The 21,526-nt window shown below is 53.3% G+C and overlaps 1 protein-coding gene across 5 annotated transcripts in view; it reads right to left on the bottom strand.

The window, feature by feature from the left end:
* Window positions 1-21,526, bottom strand: part of LOC114843965 (microtubule cross-linking factor 1) — a 29,268-nt gene that overhangs the window by 2,717 nt on the left and 5,025 nt on the right. Inside the window, exons 4-14 of one of the 5 annotated variants that reach the window (XR_005896860.2) lie at window positions 13,343-13,402; window positions 11,769-13,193; window positions 9,266-9,412; window positions 7,302-7,538; window positions 6,715-6,888; window positions 5,800-5,967; window positions 4,025-4,285; window positions 3,633-3,935; window positions 3,473-3,549; window positions 1,506-3,078; window positions 578-666 (exon numbers count right to left, since the gene is read on the bottom strand). Coding sequence is in view for 4 of the 5 variants with exons in the window: in XM_041068022.2 (XP_040923956.1) it covers window positions 628-666; window positions 1,506-3,078; window positions 3,473-3,549; window positions 3,633-3,935; window positions 4,025-4,285; window positions 5,800-5,967; window positions 6,715-6,888; window positions 7,302-7,538; window positions 9,266-9,412; window positions 11,769-13,193; window positions 13,343-13,402 (4,464 nt within the window). In the remaining variant the exon portion in view is untranslated. Of the gene's footprint in view, window positions 1-577; window positions 667-1,283; window positions 1,306-1,505; window positions 3,079-3,472; window positions 3,550-3,632; window positions 3,936-4,024; window positions 4,286-5,799; window positions 5,968-6,714; window positions 6,889-7,301; window positions 7,539-9,265; window positions 9,413-11,768; window positions 13,194-13,342; window positions 13,403-21,526 lie in introns of all 5 variants that reach the window. The other 4 variants (XM_041068020.2, XM_041068022.2, XM_041068021.2 and 1 more) reach the window with 4 other exon arrangements.

Genomic DNA, 21,526 nt, shown 5'->3' with positions numbered 1-21,526 from the left:
GTTCTGCAGCCTCTGATCACTCATAGGACGTGACAGTCGACCTGCTGCGACTGAAACGGCCCCAGATGCAGATCACTCACTGATTTAGTGCAGAGAGCAGGAATGGAGTCATTTCTACGCTGATGACACGCTGCTGTTTCTGTCCTTTTAGCACAGAATCAATCTATTTCATCATTCTCACAGTCAGACCGTCCACACACACTGGCTGAGCATCAGCTTATGTAAGTGTGTTGGAAACGTAATTAGGACCAACTGGAATTGGAGTTGAATACAGTTCATGCATGTCTCATACCATATAAAGTCAATAATCACGAATATATGGCATGGCTTTTGAGTCATTTATGGTGAATGGGCTAAAACATGCAAACACACTAGTATGGTCCTGTAAAAAGAACAGATGATCTACACCAAATAAACTGAGCATGCACGCATTAACACCAAGAAAGTGATGCATGGCCGCCGTGACGCCACCCCGATGGCTTCAAACACTGTCACTCTGCCGACCTGTGAGGCATGCATTAATGACCGGGGGTCTGCGGGGGGTGAGGCGAGAGGTCCGTGTGGCTGGTGAACCCACCGTCAAAGCTCAGAGAGGAAGAGGCACTTACATCACGGAGACAAGCAGAGTTACAGTCCCCAAGGAGTTGTTAGTATGACAGTGTGGTTCTGGAGGAGGAGCAGGAGGGAGCGATGAGGCCCAGAGAGGAGGAGGAGAGAGGGGGGGAAATGTTAATTGGTCAAACGGGCCAAAGAGGGAAAGGAGATACATGATGAGTCTATCACAGGCAGACAAGTGGAGCGGGAGACTGCAGAGCAGGCGGAGCAGGAAACGCACCCGTTCACCTCAGACCTGGAAAAGCAACATCTGAGGTGAAGCTGACCTGTAGGTGCACACAGCCCCGTCTCATCACGGGACAAGAAAGGGTGAATTCAGCAACGCATTGTTTACATGAACGTGATTAGGCACCGTGATTTAACAGGTGTTTCATCATTTAATAGCAATAAGTCCGTTTATCAGATTAAGAGGCTCGATGATTCATAGAGCGACGGCCTTTAAACGCCATGCATGTAAATCTGGTGCCGTCTTTACCCACAATGCACCAGGCGTGTGCTGGACTGCAGAGGTCAGATAACCAAACGTGGTTGTGTCATTTATTTTCCCCACAGGTCAGGTATGCAGCCACAGATTCATAGAATTGGAGAGCGTATTTATACATATAAGACGGGAGCCCAGAAGGAAACCGCTGAGAGCACAGAGCTGCTGAGGAGGGTTTTAACTTTACCATCGCAGTCGGGGCGTTTGATCTGAGGAGAAAGCAGGAACATTTCAGAGGACGAGGACAATGCGGCGCAGCTGATGCCTTGATTAGCTTTTCTTCACTGCCTTCAACCGTTACAAGGACGATCCGTGCACAGTCACACAGTGAACGTCAATGCGTCATAAAACACGGGCCCCAGATCAGGTGAATGATGAAGCGATGGATCCAGTGCGGCTGTATATTTACCTCCATGCACCCGGGCTGCGCTCGGTCCGGGTCGGCCTGTCTGTCTCTGCTCTGTCCTCCCGCCTGCAGCCTCTTCTCCTCCCTAACGCTCTGCTCCTGCAGCTTCTTGTTGAGGATGCGCGCCGCGTTCTCCGCCAGCGTGTACCCCGGCGGCGCCGACAGGTCCAGCCGCGCGCTCGCCGCCTCGGGGTTCCTGTCGCCCTGCGTCTCCGCTATCGGCTGCACGGGGCTGGGCGAGCGGCCGCGGGCGCCCCGCGGGCACTCCTGCGCGCCCCTGGGCTCGGCCGGAGCCGCGTGGGCGGGGCTGGGCTCGGCGGTGGCGGGCGGCGTGGGGCGCGAGCGGCTCGGGGACTTGTTGAACTTCTGCATGGAGTCGTAGGCCACGGGCGAGTGGTCGATGATGTTGAAGAGGCTGGACAGGCCGTCGTTGATGGTGGTGTGCACGGGGCTGTCGCGGGTGGTGGTGGAGCGGGCCCACGCGGACTCGCTGTTGCCCTTCTGGGGCGTGGTGGGGGTGGGGGCGCGGGTGGGGTTGGGGTTGGGGTTGGGAGGCTCGGCCTTGTTGGACGTGGGCGGCTTGCGCTGGAGTTTGGGCGAGCCGTACTTGGGCGAGCAGCACGGCCGCTCGAACTTGCTCTGGACCACGGGGGAGTACTGCACCTTCCTCAGGCTGCGGGACGGGGACGAGATGGGGGTGCCGCCGCCCTTCGGGGTGAGGCAGCGGTGGGGGCTGCTGGTCAGGTTCCTCAGCAGGTCCGTCTGAAGCCCCACGCTGATGGTCTGCGTGGTCTGAGTGCCTCGCGTGGTGAACCCGTTGGTCTGGCAGGCGCTGTCCCGCACCAGAGGCCCCGGCGGGGAGCGGATGGCGTTCCTCACGGAGATGGCGACCTCCTTCATGTCGTCACTCATGTTCCTGGAGAGCTGAAGCTCCAGGGAGGAGGCGAAGCCCACAGTGGGGCAGATAGGAGACTGACTGGGGGAAGTCCTCAGTGCTCCGCCCTCCAGCAGCCCACACGGCCACCTGCCACCGCTGAACACCTCATCTGGGCCCCCGGCCCCCGCCCCAGCGTCTCCCCCTCCCCTGCCTTTGGTCCCCTTTGCATACAGGAAGTCAGGGTCTTGGGCAGTGGAGCGCTCAGCACCCCCGGTCCTGGTGGGGCTGTGGATGATGTGCACCCCGTAGTGCTCCAGGCCCGCCCCTGCCGCCCCCGCCCCGTTGCCCCTCAGCGGGGACCTGTGGCAGTGCTCCGGGCTGCTCAGGGTGCTGGTGGTCAGGGTGGCACTGGTGGTGAGGAACCAGGAGGTCGGCTGGAATGAATCGGGACGCAGCTCGCCGGCCCGGGCCTCCGGGGCTTTGTCTGTCCAGGCTTCTCGAGTAGGACCCGGGCCGGAGCTGGAGGATGGGAAGTCCCAGCCCTTATTGTTAAACTCCTCGATGTACTTAAGGTCGTCCGGGGACAGCGGGGGGGTGACGTCGTCTCGGCCCTGGTCGCCGAGGCGAGTCTTGTCGGGGAGGAACGGCGAGCTGTCCATGAGCCGCTGGAAGTCGCTCATGGAGCAGACGGACTTGGCTCTGGACAGACACACACAGAGAGCTGATGAGCTAAAAGTCCAACGTTACAGACCATGCAAACCCAAAAATGCCCAGAGAGAATAACTGTGTGTTGCCTTTTGTGTCTTTCAGTGTTTTAAAACCATGTGAATTCTTGGATCACATCTTTGCCATCAGACAAACTTGCAGAGAAAAATCTCCAGGGGAAAACCCACTGTCACTTCAAGTAAGACTTAATGGAATCAACAGCCGTTTCCCAGAGGGACTGATGAGTCTGGGATCCAAAATGCAGCAGGAGGCTGAATAATAACCAGATCTTACTGGTGCATTTGCTGCTGACATGTATTAAAATGCATTAAAATGAGTTAGAACAGTCTCTGAACCTGATTTGACTTGAAGCTGAGAGCTGGATTACCTGAGCAGACTCCCTCCAGCCATCTCCTCCTCCGGATACTCGGCAGCGTCCTCTCCCTCCGAAATCTCATTGAGGGCCTGAAACACAAGACGCGCCGTCCTGATCACTCACATCCCGTTACGCTCCAGCCTGGAGCGAAGCTTCGGGGTCGGCGCTCTACCTCGTTCATGCAGGGGAACCTCTTCTCGCTCTCCAGTCTGCAGGGAGCGGGCGCCTCCAGGCCGCCGAGCGGGTCCAGCGACAGCGCGTCCAGGAACAGGTTCTCCGCCGGGCCCCTCGGCCTCCCGCCGGCGCCCCGCCGCTCCGGCACGGCCTCCGAGTCCGAGTGGGAGCGGGCGTGGGGGGCGGGGGCGCAGGGGGAGCGGGGGGCGTTGCAGGGACTGTCCTGAGGAGAGAAGACGCCCACGAGGCCCGAGCCGCCGTCCGCGGCGTCGCCGCGGTAGCAGTTCAGCTCCCTCTGCATCTGTGCCGCAACACATCACACAGACCCTGGTCACCTGATGACTGAGGTCAACCTCCCACATGTTCCAGCATCTCCGCCGGCGCCCTCACCTTCTCCATCTTGCGGTGGAGCTCCCTCGTGCTGCCGTCCCACTCCTGCCGCTCCCGCTCGAAGCGCTCCAGCAGCTCCGCCCTCTCCCGGCTCCACCTCTTCTCCCCGTGCTGCAGCTTCCAGCGCAGGTCCAGGGAGGCGCCGTGGCTCTCGGCCAGCAGACGCCGGTGCTCCTCCCGCTCCTGCGTCAGGGCCCGGTCCCGGTCTCCAGCCGGGTCGCCTTCGCCTCCCTGAGCGTCTCCTCGCGCCTGCTCCTCCAGCTGCTCACAGAGCAAAGGCACAGGGTCGAGCTGATTATGTGTTGTTTGTGAAATGTATCGGTTTAGAGGTCAAAATCTGTATAAAAAACATTGAAATTGATTTGAACTAAGAAAAAAAGTTCAGGCAACAGTAAACATCATTTGGTCTGTTTTCGTCTCCTTCCTTCATGGGTCAATAACTTATTAAAGTCCTTGTTTTGATCTTTTTTTGTTTTTTGACCTTTGAGTTTTTGTTTTGGTTCTGGAGCTCAGTAAATCCGATTAATGATAAAAAACTGAGCAGTGATGAGGAAATGTCAAAACACATAACAGCAATGTCTGAAAAAGACAAACGCAGTGTTTTAGATGAAAAAATAAATGCATTTTAACAGAGAATCAACTCAAAGCTGTTCAACGCAATTTAGTTCAAACTACATTTTTCCATTCGATAAGAAACTCTCCAACGACAGAAATACTGTTTTTATTTCAGTTGCTTGGTTACAGTGTTGAACATGTGTACAAATACACGTTAGGTGCTAAAAACATTCCCTGATGTCCATTTCACGCCACATTAAAGCGCAGGGACATGAACCCAGGACCCGCGTGTACTGCACATATCTTCAAAGCTGCAGAACCGCGTGAGGGGAATCCGCTCTGGAAGTTTCTCCTTCCCACTCTCGTCGTCTTCCGCTCTGATCCCACAGCACAATGCTCCGAATCAGCATCTGCTGCAGAGAAGCCGCGTGAAGAGCGAGCAGAGGCCGCCTTCAAACGCCGGCTTACGCAACAGCCATTCACAAACCGAGTCCACTTTTACACCGGGCTCTGAAAGCGTGTGATTACATCCTGAGGAGGACGACGTGCACAGCAATAGCTGCTGACTGACTGCCAGGATGAAGGACAGCGTATAAATATAGACAGTAAGTCAGTGGCCAAACCAGAGGCAGCACGAGCAACGCAATTAACACCTGCTGAAGATATTAAACACCAGGAGCTTTTCAGGTGGAGGTGTTTCTGACTCCACTTTTCTCTCAAAGGCTGTGGAGGAAAACCAGTAAATAAAAAGCCAAGCATTTCAGGCTTGATCTCCGAGGTCTTAATCAGACCGAAGCCCAGCAGAGCCAGACAAGCCGTGAACATGGTGTTATCAGAGGAAACTAAGTAAATTAGTTCTCGCCGCGGCCCTCGGCGACCTCTGCTCTGTGGACGGATACGAAGCGTGTAAAAGCTGCACGGATTATAAAAGTGCGCGCGTTAAAAAGATAATCTCCCGTCATAACTCAAACCCCTTAATTGGTTCCCAGAGCTGCAGATGCCGTTTTATGGGATGAAGCTGGAAAGTGCTCTGACACTAAATGCTAACAGGAACGTCAGCGTCCCTGGATTTGGACCCACGCCTTTAGTTCGGGTCATTTTTCTTCTGTTGTGTGTTTACAGTGTTGCATATTCTATTCGCCCTGTGGGGATTCGACATGTTCCCACGCCAGATTGTGCTCCATCCCCTTAAAGGTGAGGCGCTGAGGCGCCATCTGTACCTGGGAGACGTGGCACCGCACCTCCGCCCACTTGAGCTCCCACGCGGCCTTGTCGCTGGCGTAGGACTGGTGCAGCTGGCGCCGCCGCGTCTCCTCCTCCCGCAGCTCCTCCCGGAACTCCTCCAGCAGCGTCCGCAGGGCCTGCAGCACGCGCCGGTTCTCCCCGCACTGCTCGGGCCACAAGCACACACGCAGGACGGGTTAATCCTCGCTCCGCCCGCGTTTCCCTTCAAAGCGTGGACCTGCTTTATGTGTAAATCGCCTCCCATCTGTCTCCGGCTCCGCCTGAATAACCTGCAAACCTTCTGATCTGCTGAACTTCTGATTAAAGTTCAGATTAAAGACAAAGCCATCTAGGTCTGAATCTGCATTCATGGGCTTTGGGGCTGCGTGAGCAGTGACATCCAACAGCATGCGCTTAACTGCCCTGAGGTGACTGCAGTTCACCTTTTTTTTACGTTTTTCTAAAATGCCTGAAAACTGAATCAATCTGTGCCTCTGCTCTGCAGGAACTAAAGCAAGTCAAGTGGACAGAAAAACAATGTCAGATTACTCCACAGACCACTTGAAGTTATGGAAAAATCCAACCCGATGCAAAGTAGAGCACTTAAGGCTGCTTAATAATAGATCCCAGTCTATTTTCTTTACCAGGCTGAGCAGAGACCCACGTATTAAACCCTCAGCAGCCTCAGTAACTCACTGTTCACTTGTCTCTTTCCACTGTAACTGAGACTCTGTCGCTTGGAACTGGGTGCAACCAAAATAATTACTGCCGCTAGTCTAAATAGATATCTGGGTCGAAATCCTCATCTGCATATGGTGCCAAACGGCTCCAGACGCTGCTCTGCACACAACTGGAATGAAACCTTCCATCTTCACAGATGACGCGGAGCTGCACGGACGGAGCACACTGACCTGCACCTGTCTCTGGAGCGGGTGCCGATCTGGTGACGGCAGAGGGAGGACGGGCCCAGGATCCGGGACGTCCCCCGGAGTCGCCGGTAAACACAGTCTGTCCTCCCGATCGGCCTCCGCCTCCGACTGCTCCATTATCACCCCCAGCTCCGGGATGCCGTCCAACTTCTCCAACTGCAACAGACCGAACACACGTGAAGAGCTGCGCTTTGACCTTTTTTCCCTGTATTAAGTTTGGGTCTCTGCAGTAAATGAACCATCAATCAAGCAGGAAGCATCCATCCATTCAACTTCAAACAGGCTGCCACCAGTATTTAACTCCTGCCTATGCGTGAGGAAGATCTGTGCTGGATTAAAACACTTCGTCATGATTAAACACACTCAGAGCCTTTATCTCATTCAACACAGCCCTTTTTCTCATTCGTTTCCCTTATGTCCCCGTTTGCTGCTCCAGCTCCATCAGCAGACTCTCAGATAATGTCCCAGCATGTTTCAAAGCATGAGAATTTAAGAAACGTTTGAGCCGTCTATGCATTACATCACAGTAGCAGAGCAACAGAACCAACTTGCACAACAGGCACACTTGCCTCCGGGTTCGGCGCCCCCTCCCCAGCGTCCTCCCTGCATCCGAGCCTCCAGTGCATCAGAATCCACCTGAGCTTCATGTAGAAGATGACGGTGTTGCGCCTGAACAGACGGACCTCCTGCTGCAGCGCCGCCCGCTCCTGGGCCCACGGAACCTCATGACCCGGGAGCCCCTGCAGCTCCAGGCGTGCGCGCTGGGCCTCCAGGTGCGAGCGCTCGTCCTCCTGCTGCAGAGCACACTGGGGAGGAAGCAGAGGAGCAGACTGGACCAAAGCTTGGATCTAAAATGTTAGACATCAACGCGCGATAATAATTAGTTTAATGGCATGTGTCTGTCGTTTCTTAAGCTTTTGTGGAGGATTGTGTCTGTTCTTACAGCTGATGCTGCTGGGTTCGTTTGTGTTAATGGCCTGAGGACCTGAGTGTTATTGTACCTGAGGCAGAGCAGCCTCCCGCCCGCCTGGCGCAGCTCTCAGCCTTCCTGATCCAGATGAAACTGGATATCAGAACCGGCAGCTGACGGAGCACAGTGACTTCACCCGCTCCTCGGAGGAGTTGTATCATACTGATATGTCCCTTAAGCCCTGTCTCAGCTCAGAAAAGGATTTGTGTACGAGATAATTTTACCCTTTAGGCTGTGGAGGTACAGAAACGTCACTGAGCAGAAAAAGCTTTAGATGAATTCTGACAGTTCCGTCTTCATCAGCATCCTCTCAGGATGTGATCATTTAATGCTGCAGTGAACAGCTCGTGTCTCTCTGTCCTGTCTGTAACTATAGACGATGATTCTGCAAAGGATTTGAATTAATCATAAAACTAAAAATCAATAGAAGGCCCTTATTTGTTTTGTGCCATGTGATAATTAACACAAGGACAAATACAGCAATTGAAATAAAACTGTGTGGGATGAGATGCTCATGTTTGTGGCTTTGAATGCAAATGAGCTTTTTTTTAACGTCTCGCTTTTATTTTGGCGGTGCTGTTGTAAAGTCACCACTGAACTTTGTGCCCTTCGGAAACTGCTGCAGCTTCTCGTGTGATTCCTGTTCTGTCCAGCCTTCGCTTGCACCCGGCACAGCAACAGTAAGTTGAGCTGTTCGGCGTGTTCTGACCCCGGATCAGCTCCCTGTCAGCCCAATGTCAAATGCAAATCACACAGGCCGACGGCGCGGCGCTAATCCTGCTGCTTCTGCGTTCGCTCGCGTCACCTCCACAGACTACGCTGCGGCAGAAGGAGCTGCGCCCGTGTGCCATAACTGGAACTGTGATAGTGTCACATCAGCGTCGCCAGGACCCGCCGTTACGTAACGGCGGGCGATTTCTCTGCAAAAACAAACATGAGGCGGCGATTATGAATCGCACAGCTGCTTTATGAAACAGCTGAGTCAGCGGAGGATTTAACAGAGCCGAGCTGATGGGAGCTGCAGCTTCGTGCACACTTTAATTTCCCAGCCGTGTGTGTGCGTGTGTGTGTGTGTGCGTGTGTGTGTGTGCGCGTGTGTGTGTGCGTGTGAGCTACTACTTTGCATGTGGTTAATCTGCTGAGCTGACTCATGACTGTGGAGCCAGTGATGCTGCACCAGAGAGCTCTGCTGCTCGTCTCACAGCATGAAAGTCAATGAGAAAACGAGCGTCAGTGGCCGTGGGAGTGGATGTCATCAGCTGAATGAATCCATTTCCACTGCATCGCTATAAACGTCTGTGATTTTGGAAGATAAAGAGTCCGACTGGCGCGTCTAAGTGCATCAGTAAATCTCAGCACTGTGCATGCATTAGTGTGTTACATGCGACATGCTCAGTGTGCGGCTGTTCCACGGAGGCTCTGCTTCCTCTGAGGAGCTCTGCTGCTCCACAGTGAGGAATCAGTTTCCCATATTGCTTTGCTCAGGTTAATTATCTCGCCCAGAGGCTCACGCTGTAAACTCAGTCAGTGGAAGGGCAGATGGAGGAGGGAGGAGGCACTGACCTCTGCTCTTAAAGCCAGGGGCCTGTGGTACCTAGTGAGTCCCGCGGCTCCCCTGCTCTGGGCCTGGCCCCCACCCTGGCTCTGGCTCTGGGGCTCCACGCCTCGCTCCTGTCCTAGACGCCACTCCAGCTCATCCCTCTGACCGGACTGTGAGTGACGTGGGGTGGGGGGTGGGGGGAGAAGAGGGTGGGGAGGCGTGTGGGGGGTGGGACGATGGGCGACAGGTGCAGGATACAGGGGTGCGGTGGCGATGGCGGTGGAGGGGGAGACGTGGGAGGTGGATGAGACGGACAAAACCCACAGAAGACAACAGATGTGGTGAGAAGACGAGGAACGAAAGCGTGTGGGGAGAAACAAAAGTAAAACAGAAATGGGTAAAGAATATAAGCAGAGGGGGAGAAATCAACTAACAGACGAGACGGTGTGGAGAAGAACGAGCGGACTAGAGGACGAAGAAGAGCGCGAAGAGGAAGACCAACTTAAAGATGACGCCGTATGAGAGAGATGAGAAGAGAACGAGAATGAGGATGAACAAAATCATGGGCTGAAACATCTGGCGGGAACACAAAGAGGAACAAAGAGAGGGATTCAGGGGGGAAAAGAATGCAAAACACCTGTTATGAAGCGCATGCGATGAGGGATCCATGAGTCCAAACCAACAGCGGAGAGATTCCCAACGTTTCCCACACATGCCCGTGCACAGCAGTGTGTGTGTGTGTGTGTGTGTGTGCGCGTGTGTGTGCGTGTGTGTGCGTGTGTGTGTGTGCGTGTGTGTGCATGTGTGTGCGTGTGTGTGCGTGTGTGTGCATGTGTGTGCGTGTGTGTGCGTGTGTGTGTGTGTGCGTGTTTGTGTGCGTGCGTGTGTGTGTGCGTGTGTGTGTGCGTATGTGCGTGTGTGTGTGTGTGTGTGCGTGTGTGTGTGTGTGTGTGCGCGTGTGTGTGTGTGCGCTTGTGAGCTAAAGAAGCGGGAGGCTGGGTTCTCACACAGCACAGCAGCAGGAACTCGCGAGCGGCCTCGAACGCGCTGAGCTCATCACCAGCAAAGCGTGTGTTGCTTGCAGTAATCAGCATTTCAAAATAAGAGACTATTAAGGTTTGGCTTTGACACAATGTAACAAAAAAGACACAAATGACTAACTGTAATTACGGTCATAAAATGTTGGAGAGATACAGATCTACTCTTCAAAAGAGAAAACATTGTCTTCAACCTACTGGTCATGTAAATACTTATTACTAAGAAAATCTATTTTTCTTCTCTTTGGTGAATGTGCCTGCTTCTTCCCTTCATTATTATTTATCGTGTCCTCATCTGGGGATATTTGACCGTCTCTGTTGCACGCGTGTGAGTGTATCAAAGGCGTGAGTTGCCAGTGATGCGCTTCGACTAAAGCACCCAGCTTCACCCAGACGCAGCGGAGCGAAGCAGCAGAGTGAGGATGGAGGCGGCCGCGGGGTCGCGTCGTTGTCTCCCCCCGTCAAAGTCGCCGGGCCCGATCCCTAACGGAGCTGCTTCTGCTGCTCGTGTTCGCTCCAAGACGCTCACACACATCAGGGTTTCCTCAGCAACAGTACAGAGCAACCAGCCCCATGAATCTACAGCAATTATGGGCTATAATGAGTCACTAATGATAGGATGGCGTAACTAACCTGTAAGAAGAGGAGAGTGTTTACTGGACCTCATGCAATAAAAGCTTTGAATCAAGCTGAATGGAGCGGCTGTGGGTCCGGCAGTGCCCACCCCCCCCCCCCACCCCTCAGCTGCAGACAGTGAGTGCAGGTGGAGCTGCTGGCTATGAGGATGCGGCGCGGAGATGCAGATGTGTATGTGGCAGCGGCGGGGAGCAATGGTGGAGGTGGTGGGTCAGGGGAGGGGTAGCAGTGGTGGTGGAGCTGGGTGGCTGGTAACCCCCCCCCCCCCAGACGGCTCCATATGAGGCTACCTCATGTTCAAGCTTTAATGGACGGGCTCGGATTCCTGTGAGCGCAGCAGTCTGTGCATACGTTACCCACAATGCAACTCGAGCTACCAAGGTGAGAAGGTCACCAGGGTCAACGGCGACTTCTTCCAGAACCTACAGCATGACTTGAAAGACAGACTCAAAGAATCCGAGCCCGGCCTTTAATTAACCGGTCTAATGACTTCCTCACGGACTGCATGGTGTGTGTGTGTGTGTGTGTGTGTGTGTGTGTGTGTGTGCGACTCTACAGAGAACTCACAGTTTGCTCTGACTCTAAACGCTCCACTAATGACGGCACGTCGAGGGCCTGTTAAATCAAACCTAAATGAATGATCCCATTTACGGCTGCACCGCCGGGTTAACTCATCCCTCTACCTACACTGACCCCCCCCGCTCGCTGTCAGGACGCTCGCTTTCCTTCTAAAGACGGATCACGTGGAGGCGCTTGAAGCTAAATGTCAATCGATAATATGCGAGAAGAGTCTCTGCCTTTTCTGGATCCTCCCTGTTGATATTTTCTCCCAACGGAGCGGATGGAGGCTCACCTGGAAGTCCGTGGCCAGGTCTCGCCCGAAGGTGCCGATGGGGGAGTCCCGGGACATGGAGGTGACGCTGGACAGGAAGCTGCTGGACTCCGTGAGGTTGGGCATGGGCGACAGGTCGTCCGTCCGCTCCCGCAGCCCCTCCCCCACGTGGTCCACCTTCTCCATGAAGATGTGCAGCTCGGTGCGGAAGGCCTTCATGCGGGTGTTGATGGAGTCCAGGACCTGGGAGTCGGCTTTGGGCCCGGAGGCCGCCGCCGCGTCCGTGGCCTCGCCGGTCGTCACCAGCAGCCGGCCCTCCAGGATCAGGCTGTCGGTGTCGGTGATGAGCCGGTCCACCGTCCTCCCGAGCCTCTCCGCCTCCCGCTTCACGCTGCTGAAGGACTCCCGCTCCTCCCGGCGGCGGGCGGCCAGCTCCGCGGCGCTGGGCTCGCTGCCGTCCGAGGGTTTGACGCTGCCGAACCCGGAGGTGGTGGCCGTTTTCTCAAACAGGTCCTCGGAGTCGCTCTCGCCCCCGATGGGGCCCTCCCTCTTGGGGTGGAGGAGCAGGAGCCGGCCCGCGTCCTCGTCGTCGCCGGGCTCGCGGCGCCCTGCGTCGCTGTCGGCGTCGCTGTCGCGGGGGCTGCCGGTGCTGCCGGTGCGCAGGCCCAGGTGCGCGGCCAGGTCGCAGCGCTGGACGTTGGACATGAGGACGCGGTTCTCGTACTGCAGCTTCATGACTTTCCCACTCAGCTCGTTGATTTGCATCCGCGCAGACTTCAGCTCCTCCATCATCATGGCTGCGGTGGAGCCGTTCCCACCGCCCCCGTTAGCCGGTTTGAACAGGCCGGCGTCAGCGGCTTCCTCTGTGATGGAGCCGGAGCCGCCAGAACCGCCAGAACCGCCAGAACCGCCGCCAGGGCCGAACTTGAAGCGATTGAGCTCAGACGTCAGCTGCCTGTTGTGGTCCTCGATCTCCGAGATGGAGCGGCGCAGCAGCTCGGCCTCCTCCTCCACGAACTGCAGGTGGCGGCGCAGCTCGCCGGCCGACTCCAGCGCGTCGCCCCCGTACGGCGACGACGGCATGCTGGAGAAGGGCTCGCGGCCGAAGCAGTCCCTCTCGTACTGACAGCGGATGTCGTCGTTCTCCGCCCTCAGGCTGCGGTTCTCCACCTCCAGCTCCACGATCTTCCTGCCCAGGATGTTGGCCTCCTCCTCCACCAGCTTGAGGCGCAGGCGCAGCTCGGCCTCCCGCGTGCTGTGGGGACCCCCCCCCGAGCACTCGGCCAGCGGGAGGGGGCTGTCCACGTCCCCGTACACGGACTTGTACTTTTGCACCTCCTGCTCCAGTTCGTCCTTCTCTCGACCCAGCTTCGCCATCTTCTTCCTCATCAGGCTGGACTCCTCTTTGGCGAACTGAAGCTGGCACCTGAGGTCTGCACTGTCCTCCTGGTGGGAAAAACAGAACCCTTCGGTAAATAAGTAGTGCAGTTAAACAATTAGAGGCTTCTACTTGTCCTGATGCTCATATGAGTGATGCCTAATATTAACTGTAGACTGCTGAGCATAACTGATTACATCATATACTATATTTTTACCTGATTGGTGGATTTCTTGTCTTTGAACACTTCCCTGCTTCCTCGTCTCCTCATTGCAGTCTGAAAAAAGAAGAAGCAACAAACAGTCCTTTCACCACTAGCTCATGAGATAAACTACAAAAAACAACATTAAAAGTAAATGGAGCCATTAAAGCAGCTGGACGAGGGTCTGTGCAGATGTGAATGAGCTCAGGAGAACGCCGCAGGAACCCATTGTCCGACGTGTTGATGTGAAGCAGATTCTGACAAAGGTCAAACATATTAATACGTGCGAACATGTTTCACTTGTATTATGAGATTAAGGCCAAGTCTAATAATGTATTTACTCTAATGCAAGCTGCAGATGACCTGATGGTCCCATTGATACAAGCAGCAATGGCCTGGATCTGCTCAGCGTCTCATCCGTTCTGTGGCTGATTTGCATGTTGTCAGGTTAATGTGATTTAAATGTGAATGTAAACGAGCGGAGCTCACGGACGGTGATGCTCTGTGCAACTAGACTCCTGCACAGCTTCTTAGATTGGTACTTTACTGAGACGGACGTCTTCGCGCAGCTCAGATTCAGACACACGGAGCTTCTGCATCGCTGTGAGGAGAAGCTGGATGAGGCTGTGCCTTCTGCACAGCAGCTTCATAAGAATCAGGGTTTTCTTTTAGCTGAGCCATGATAAGACAGGGGTGAGACAGATAAGGAGAGAGAGAGAAAGGAAAGGAGGGAAGAAGTGAGGATGAGAGGGAAGGAGAGGAAGGTATATTCTAGGAACGCGCTGCAGCTCAGTTATTTAAAGGCTCAGTCTGAGCCAGGCTCATTCTAGGAACCGCACCGATATTAATATTTTCCTAAATGCAGACTCACACTAAACACGTGACAAGAGGAACGAGCAACCAAAGCACTGAGTCTAGGTCACAGTCAGAGGACTACAGTACAGAAATCAGGACGTGACCCACAGGTACACGCTGTGCAGGTCACTGAGGTGCAGACGGAGGGCGGTTTTTATACCTCCTCCTTCTGTTCTGCCTTCGATACTGTCCGGTCTGAGCTTCCAGCCAGAATAAGACCAGCCGGACGCTGTGACTCACGCACAGACGAATGGAAAATGTGAGTCTGAACCCGTTCTACCCAGAGTGGGAACGAGTGAGAGGCAGGAAGGACTCATCCGCTCACGCTGACCTTAGAAAAGGCGCCTGCCTTGAGTTGAGTGGTTTTGTAGAGTGAACATGCGTCTGTCATCGTCTGCCTGAACATTTACTCTGCAGCCTGTTTCTCTCTAATTCGTCTCTTATCCACATGGAAAACACTGAGTTTCTGACACGGGACACTTTCAGGCTCGTTTCTTCACAGGCTCCTTTGAAGTTTCTGTGTCTGATCCAAACCTAATTTCTCTACTGATGCGTTCAAAAGGAGTGAACACAGAAAGGAAATGACAATGTTTTAATGTTGTATGAACCCAATCACAGCACAAACTGCCCCGGTTTCCCTCCATTTGTCTCACTTTCAATTCCTTAAATTCAGTTCTCAGGTGTTCCACATATTTATCTGTCAGAAAGACTGAGCGTGATGGTTCACAGCTCCCGCTCACTCTATCCTTCCATCCATCAGCTCATAGAAGTCAGACCAACTCGCTTGTTTCTCTGCCGGCTACAGCTGAGGCTTGACTTCACACCTGGGCCACCTCTGGCCTCGTTCCTGCCTCAGGCTCCAGTTGTGGTTTAATCCGAACCCTGGTGACAGAGTTAATCTCTTTGGACGAACAGCGGATTAGACGACATCTTGTGCTGAGCTGCTCAGAAACAAACCCGGGGATCCCTGTTTACTAAATATAGCAGTCGAACCGCGGCTCAGAGAAAACTATTAAAAACACTCCAGACCAATACGGGCTCAGCTGATATAAACACCTTTATAGACTAATCTCAGCCATCACATGTCCATAATGATAAACTACAACTACATCTTCCACTGGGACAACTCTCTCACACTGGCTTTATGAAGCCTGTTAATTAAAAGCCAGCAGAGCCAGAGTTTGACCTGCGTCGCTGTCGGACCCTGAAGTCTGCGAGTCGTCCTAGAGGAGGTTCAGGTCCAGACTCTCCTCAAACCTTTCCCCCCACACAGTAACACAGTCAGTCACTCAGATGCACTGCTCTCCTGAGCCCGTTGGGTGAGTGGCAGCCAGTCCCGCTCCAGATGGTGTCTCCTACTGGTGCGGCTGGTTTCACTCCCCAGTCTGTGGGATTAACTGATTGTAGTTACACAGTCGTCACCCTGCTGGGACTGGATGAACCAGGCAATCCGGGCCCTCAGAGACCAGCGGGCTCACAGCCTTTACTTCATCTGCTTATGAGTGTGGGTCACGCACGTCATGCATGAAGGATATTACAGTAGAACTGTGGTGGATGAGGGCCTACCGCTCTGAGACCCAGCTGGACAAACAGACCGAGGTCATTCAGCTACTGTGTTACGTTGGATCCTGAGTGTTAGGATTGCATTCAGTCTGTTAAAGGGTTTGAGCTTGTTTGCGTCACAAATGACAATTTCAATGAAGCACCAAAACACAAAAACAACAAAAAAACACATTTGTCTTTCACATCTTTGTTTTTCTAGATTCTGCTCCTTTGTCTCCAAATCAAAGTGAAGGGTCATTGTTTTATCTTCAAAGCTACAGTTGGGATGTTTTCGCTGGCCAGCAGTGTGAGGACGGATGTCAGACAATCTCCCTTCTGTATAAATGTACTTGAACGTGGCTTTAAGGTAGAGATGAGGATTAGTGTTAGTGTAGGTTGATGTAAGGATTAGGTTTAAGCGCCTTGGCATCATTCCTGTCACATGTCATATAAGATAAAAGCATGATTTAAGCATCAGTACTTGTGAAACACGCTTCGCTGTTGCTGCAGTCAGAACCTCTAGTTGTGGAAAAACAGGGAACAGGGGAATATTGTGCAGCGGCACGCCTGCTTACGTACGATGCTGAGGCATTTGTGGAGCTCGTTGCACAGTGACATCACCAACAACTCCCAACGTGGAGAGGAAAAACACGGTCTTAGGGCGGAGGATGAGTGAGGATGGGAACGGAGCATCTGTACGCAGCTGCAGAGAGCGGCGCCAGGCTCTGGTAATGGGATTTAACAGGAAGTGTATGACCAGCGCAGACGGCGGCGGGAGGGACGGGACAAAGAAGCCGCGGCTGCCGCTGGATGCAGATAAAGCCCCTCTCAGCCCGACAGCGGAGCCGAACGCTCCAGCACAACACAATAAATATCACTCGCCCAGCGGGAGGGCTCAGACAGATAAGTCGCTAGGAAATGTTCAGAGGCAGATTATATTAGCGAGATCTGGATGAATGAGGGCTCAATCTGGAGCGTAATCCGCTGCAATAAGTAATTAATAGAGCGCAGACGCTCGACTGGATGCATAAGGTGTCAAACGGCCTTTTTCAATCATTGTATTACGTCTTCCAAGGAGCTGCTCTGTTGAAGCGCCGGTGGTATTTTTACAGGTCTAAATATACACGGTGTGTGGATGTGCAGCACCAGCCCAGCATGAGCCACGCAACCCGGACACATCTCATTCTGCCACTAGCTGCAGGAGCAGCATGTGTCAAAGCTGCGACCCCGTCAGCGCTAACGCAATTAAACGCAGGCGACGGCGCGCACGTCTGCAGCTGCAGCAGCGGCCGAGGTCGTCCCAATGTCAGGTCGACCTCCAAACAGGCGCCTGCGTGAAATCACTGATGCTAAATTTAGTAGAGCAACCTGAAGATAACAGGGTTCCACGGGGTTCTTCCCTAAGACGACCCTGACCCCAGTCTGAGACCCAGCACACATTAAAGAGCTCGGTGGAGCTTTTCCACAGTGTGGAACCGCAGCCAACACGGAGCGGCGCTGCCAGCTGGCACCGCACACAAGGCAGAAAGTTGAGGCCACTCTAAAAGGTGACACCAGAAATCCCCAGGAGTGCTGCCGCTAATCCCTCACACGGAACACAGCAGGGCTGCGGCTTCCTGTTGATGCCAAATCAAACATTAGGAGGTAATTAGCCGCTAATAATGATTAGCAATTTCCTCATTCAGGGGACAAACGGCTGAACAATTGAGCAAATTGGTTTGTTAGACTGACGACAAGGTGTGTTCCTCCGCAGCGACTCAGGTTTAACGCAGCGACGCTCAGCCTTGTGATTAGTCACCGCATGTTGTGTGATGCATTAGCGCCGGCATGCAGGCGGACTGGTTCCCGGAGCCCTCGGCCGGGCGCGAGGTGCTGAGTCGACAGATCTGGGCCTCAGAATAGTCCGGAGAGAAGCCATACTCCAGTGAGCACCTCCATTAGCAGCTGTAGCTTCTGTGAAACGTATAATTACAATCAGCTCCTGCTTTACGACGCACACGGCCGATTCGACAGCGTTATTTCAGCCAAAGCTCCTGAAGCACACGCTACAAATTTGGGAAATTCGGGAAAACTGTAGCATCACAGGATATTAGACAAAGAAGTACAAGCAGCTCTTAATATTCTAATAACACTTTCTAATCATCTCATGAATTAAACTTGTGGACGTAATAAACCTTTAAACGTTTATGTGTAGATCTGCGCTCCCTCCAGGTTTGAGGTCTTCTGACATCTCACAGTAAAGATGCTTCTCCTGGTTCACAGCCAGGAGCCGCACCGCTCGGTCGCCCTGTGAACCAGAGTCTGCTTACGGTAATTAATGAGCCACTGCCCAGCCAGGACTGTCCATCACTGGCTGCCATGGCAACAGGCCTCAGAGGCAGGAATCGAAGCGTTTGACATGGAAACAAAATAAACAGGGAATATCGGCTACAATGTAAACTAAACCCCTCTTCTATAATCTGTGTTGTCTCAACACTACAGCATAATTTTGCTTCAGTCTACTTGGCTTGTTCTGCTTCTGATCACTTCTGAAGGGTGTGTAAATTATTGTTCTGATCTTCAGACTGAGATGATTGTTATTAAACACGATGCTGGTGGATCGGCTGCAGCCGTGGGGAGCACTGAACTGGCAACCTCCCCCCCGTGGCTCCAGGAGGGAACTGGTGGTGGAGTCAAACTGGGCCCTGGCTGCTGGAGGCCAGGAGGGGGAAGTGATGACTGATGGTCCTGTTACCAGACAGACGAGACGAGACATCTGACAGCACGAATGCACAGCAAGAGCCACTGCAGGCCGGCTCGGAGGCTGTTTATTAATGATGCTGTTGTGTCCTTTTAGACGAGGAATCAGTAGAGTAAAGGTATAAGCGTTCATCTGGTTTGTGAGTGTAGCAGGCAGGTCCCAGGTGAGGACGTGTGTAACTGCAGGACTCTGCACTCACAGAGCAAACAACTCAGTGAAATCACTCCCGAGGGAAACGCAGGTGACAAAAACTACCTGAACATCTGAACATGAACGCACCACCACACACACCGGTGGCCCTGCAGAGGTTCACGCACGGCTATAAAGAGTCCGACGGGGCAGGAGGAGGGTGGCGCTGACCCGTCAGCTGCCTGCCAGCGCCTCAGCCAGTCCAGAGTATTCTGGGAAGACGGGCTGGCGGCCGGCCAGCGGTGCGTAGTACAAACACGGCCGCGTGGATCCTGAAGGTGTCGTCACATGTTCATGTGTGCAGTTAAAAAAGGCCCTAGCAGGTAAAATGTTGTATTAGTTGACAAATCCATGTTTTATTATGAACAGAGCAGTGGATTCCTCTCTGCTCTGCTCAAATAGTAAGTGTGAACATGGAGTCGGGTCCTGGAGCATCTCAGTGGGATCTGTCTCCAATAAACCTTCAGGCGTCTCATAGAAAACCATGGAGACTCAGAAAAGATGAGAGAGATGCACGTTAGCAAACATCAAACCAGTGAATCCAAAACACAACTCGCTTCACTTTTGTAAACAAGCTTGACAAAATGGCTGCTGGCTCCGTCTTTCAGCCATGATTACCTTCTAACCACGGACCTCAGCCTCATCTGAGAGCATCCTCTACTTATTAGCATGAGCCCTCTTGTTTTCTGGGGTTTTGTGCTAATTAAAACTCCTTATTACTATGAAGGCGAACTCGTGCCACTCTACGTGGGACTCACTGCACTGGATCTGTCTCTCTGGCCCACGGCCCTGTTTCGTCTGCTCGCTAATGGGAACCAGACAACCGAGTGTTATTATAGTTTGGATGGGAGGGGCGTAGGAGAAGGGGGGTGGGGGTACGAATGCCCAGCTGGCTGATAATGAGCCTGTCTGCACCCTGCTCCACTTCCCGGCCTCAGTATTTCACCGTCCCCTTGTGTGTGTGTCAAAAGGTTCACAATAGGTGGGCGATGGGAGGGAGGGGCGCCGCCTCGGCACACATGCTGCCTTTGTGGATCCGAACGGGTGGGAGAAAGTGAGACGTGAAATATTTAGTCCTTAACAAACCCCAACAGAGCAGAGGTAACGAACTCTGAGCTCAGGTGGCACCAGAGGCATGTGAGGTATGTGGACTCAGCAGCACCGGCGCTTCACAGACTGCAGACTGTACAGAGACGTGGGCTCAGCTTCCTGGTCTCATCTACTTTAACAAGCGCTCGCATCAAACGCTGGCACCATCTAGTCCGTAGACGTCTTCTCACATACGTGCTCCAGGGATTCTGCTCAGGCAGCTTCCAAGGAGGCAGAAGATGCTGCAGACCTGACCTCATTTATGTCAGCGCTTTATTTAGAAGCTCGCGTCCTCTCAAAGAGTAAAAAGGGGTAAAAATTCAGGCACTTGACTTGAATATAGAAACGTATAAATGTGCAGCGTCTGTCCTCTTTTACGCCTTCATTAGCACAAATCTCAACAGCTTGGATGCGATTCCAGATTCCCGGCCTCATAAATAACTCGTAAAAGCAGCAGATGAAAACAGAGCCCATCCCACTGTGTTGCTATGAAGGTGTGTGACCGCAGGCTGTTCAGCCCCGCGTGCTGCAGGGAGCTCTGCCAGCCGCTGTCAGCCTCCCTGAATACACCGGCTAAAGGGGGAGGAGGAGCAAAGGGGACGCGAGCCGCTCGGCTCGTCTCCAGATCTGGGTAGAGCCGAGCGGCATGCAGGAAGTAATGGGAGGTCACCGTCACACCTACAGCAGCGGCGGCAGCAGCGGCAGCAGCTCCTCCCAGCCGTGGAACCACCGAGCTGTTGAATCACCTCAACAGGAATGATCTCAGCCTTGATTGGACCTTTATTCCCAGTAGGAGGAGCAGAGCGTCTAAAGTGCATCGTTAATGGGACCAGTGCTGGAAACACAAATGTTTGAGGGTTTGCGCCAAAAGCTGCTCCCTTGTGTTTTATGCTTCTAATTCAGCGCTTTATCAAACTTTTCCTTCTGGAAGACAAACGGCTCCCGTCTATTTGGCTTCTGCTCCTATTTTAAACCAGTGAAGACGAGAACGTCAGACGCGCTTTGATCAATCCAACAGCGATTACAGCTCCTCAGGATGTTTTCTGATTCTTAAAGCAGCCGCTTTGAAATTAGAATTCTTAAAACATGTGTTCGTGTGTATAATATTACATCCACACAGAGGGAAAAATAGGTTTTACAAGAGTTTTTAACTTCAAAGGGCAGCGCTTCAAATCTATAACGCTCAAAGGTTTCATGCAAAATTGATGATTTCCCAGTCTGCTTTGTGTGAATGTCAGTTTGTCTACAGGGAAGCAGCATCAGTGCTGCTTTAATATAATATAAAGACGCACTATCACTGTTTAAACCAAAGGAAAATGACAATGCATTGTTTGAACACTGTGACACGGCGCTGCACAGCGGCTGCGCGGATGAGCTTCATGTGGATGTGTGTCACTGCGGCAGATTCTGACTTACAGCGGAGGCGCTCCTCCTCGCTGGCGCAGTCAGACCCAAGACACTAACTGGGTCAATGAGATGCCTCCGCTCGCTGCCGACGAAGAACCGCGGCAGAGCGGAGCGGCAGCGAAGACGCGCAGAGAGAGAGGTGAGAAACGAGTGGCGCAGGCTTGAAAGCAGCAGGCGACTGGTTGGGGACACCACCGGAACACAAACATAAGAATAACACTATCAATCATCATCACGCGTGATGGTTGTGAAACTGCAACATCAGCATCTGCAGTGCTGCGCTGTGGCTCCAGGAGACGGAGCCCTGACACAATCAGGCGACTTTAATTAGCTGTAGATGGATAATAACACAGGCTGCAGCCTCGCTGGGCGCATCC

This window comes from Betta splendens, chromosome 17 (assembly GCF_900634795.4).
Source record: "Betta splendens chromosome 17, fBetSpl5.4, whole genome shotgun sequence".
NCBI classification, from domain to species: Eukaryota; Metazoa; Chordata; class Actinopteri; order Anabantiformes; family Osphronemidae; genus Betta; species Betta splendens.
The sequence above is the reverse complement of the archived record's forward strand: the minus strand, read 5'-3'. Positions and strand labels throughout refer to the sequence as shown.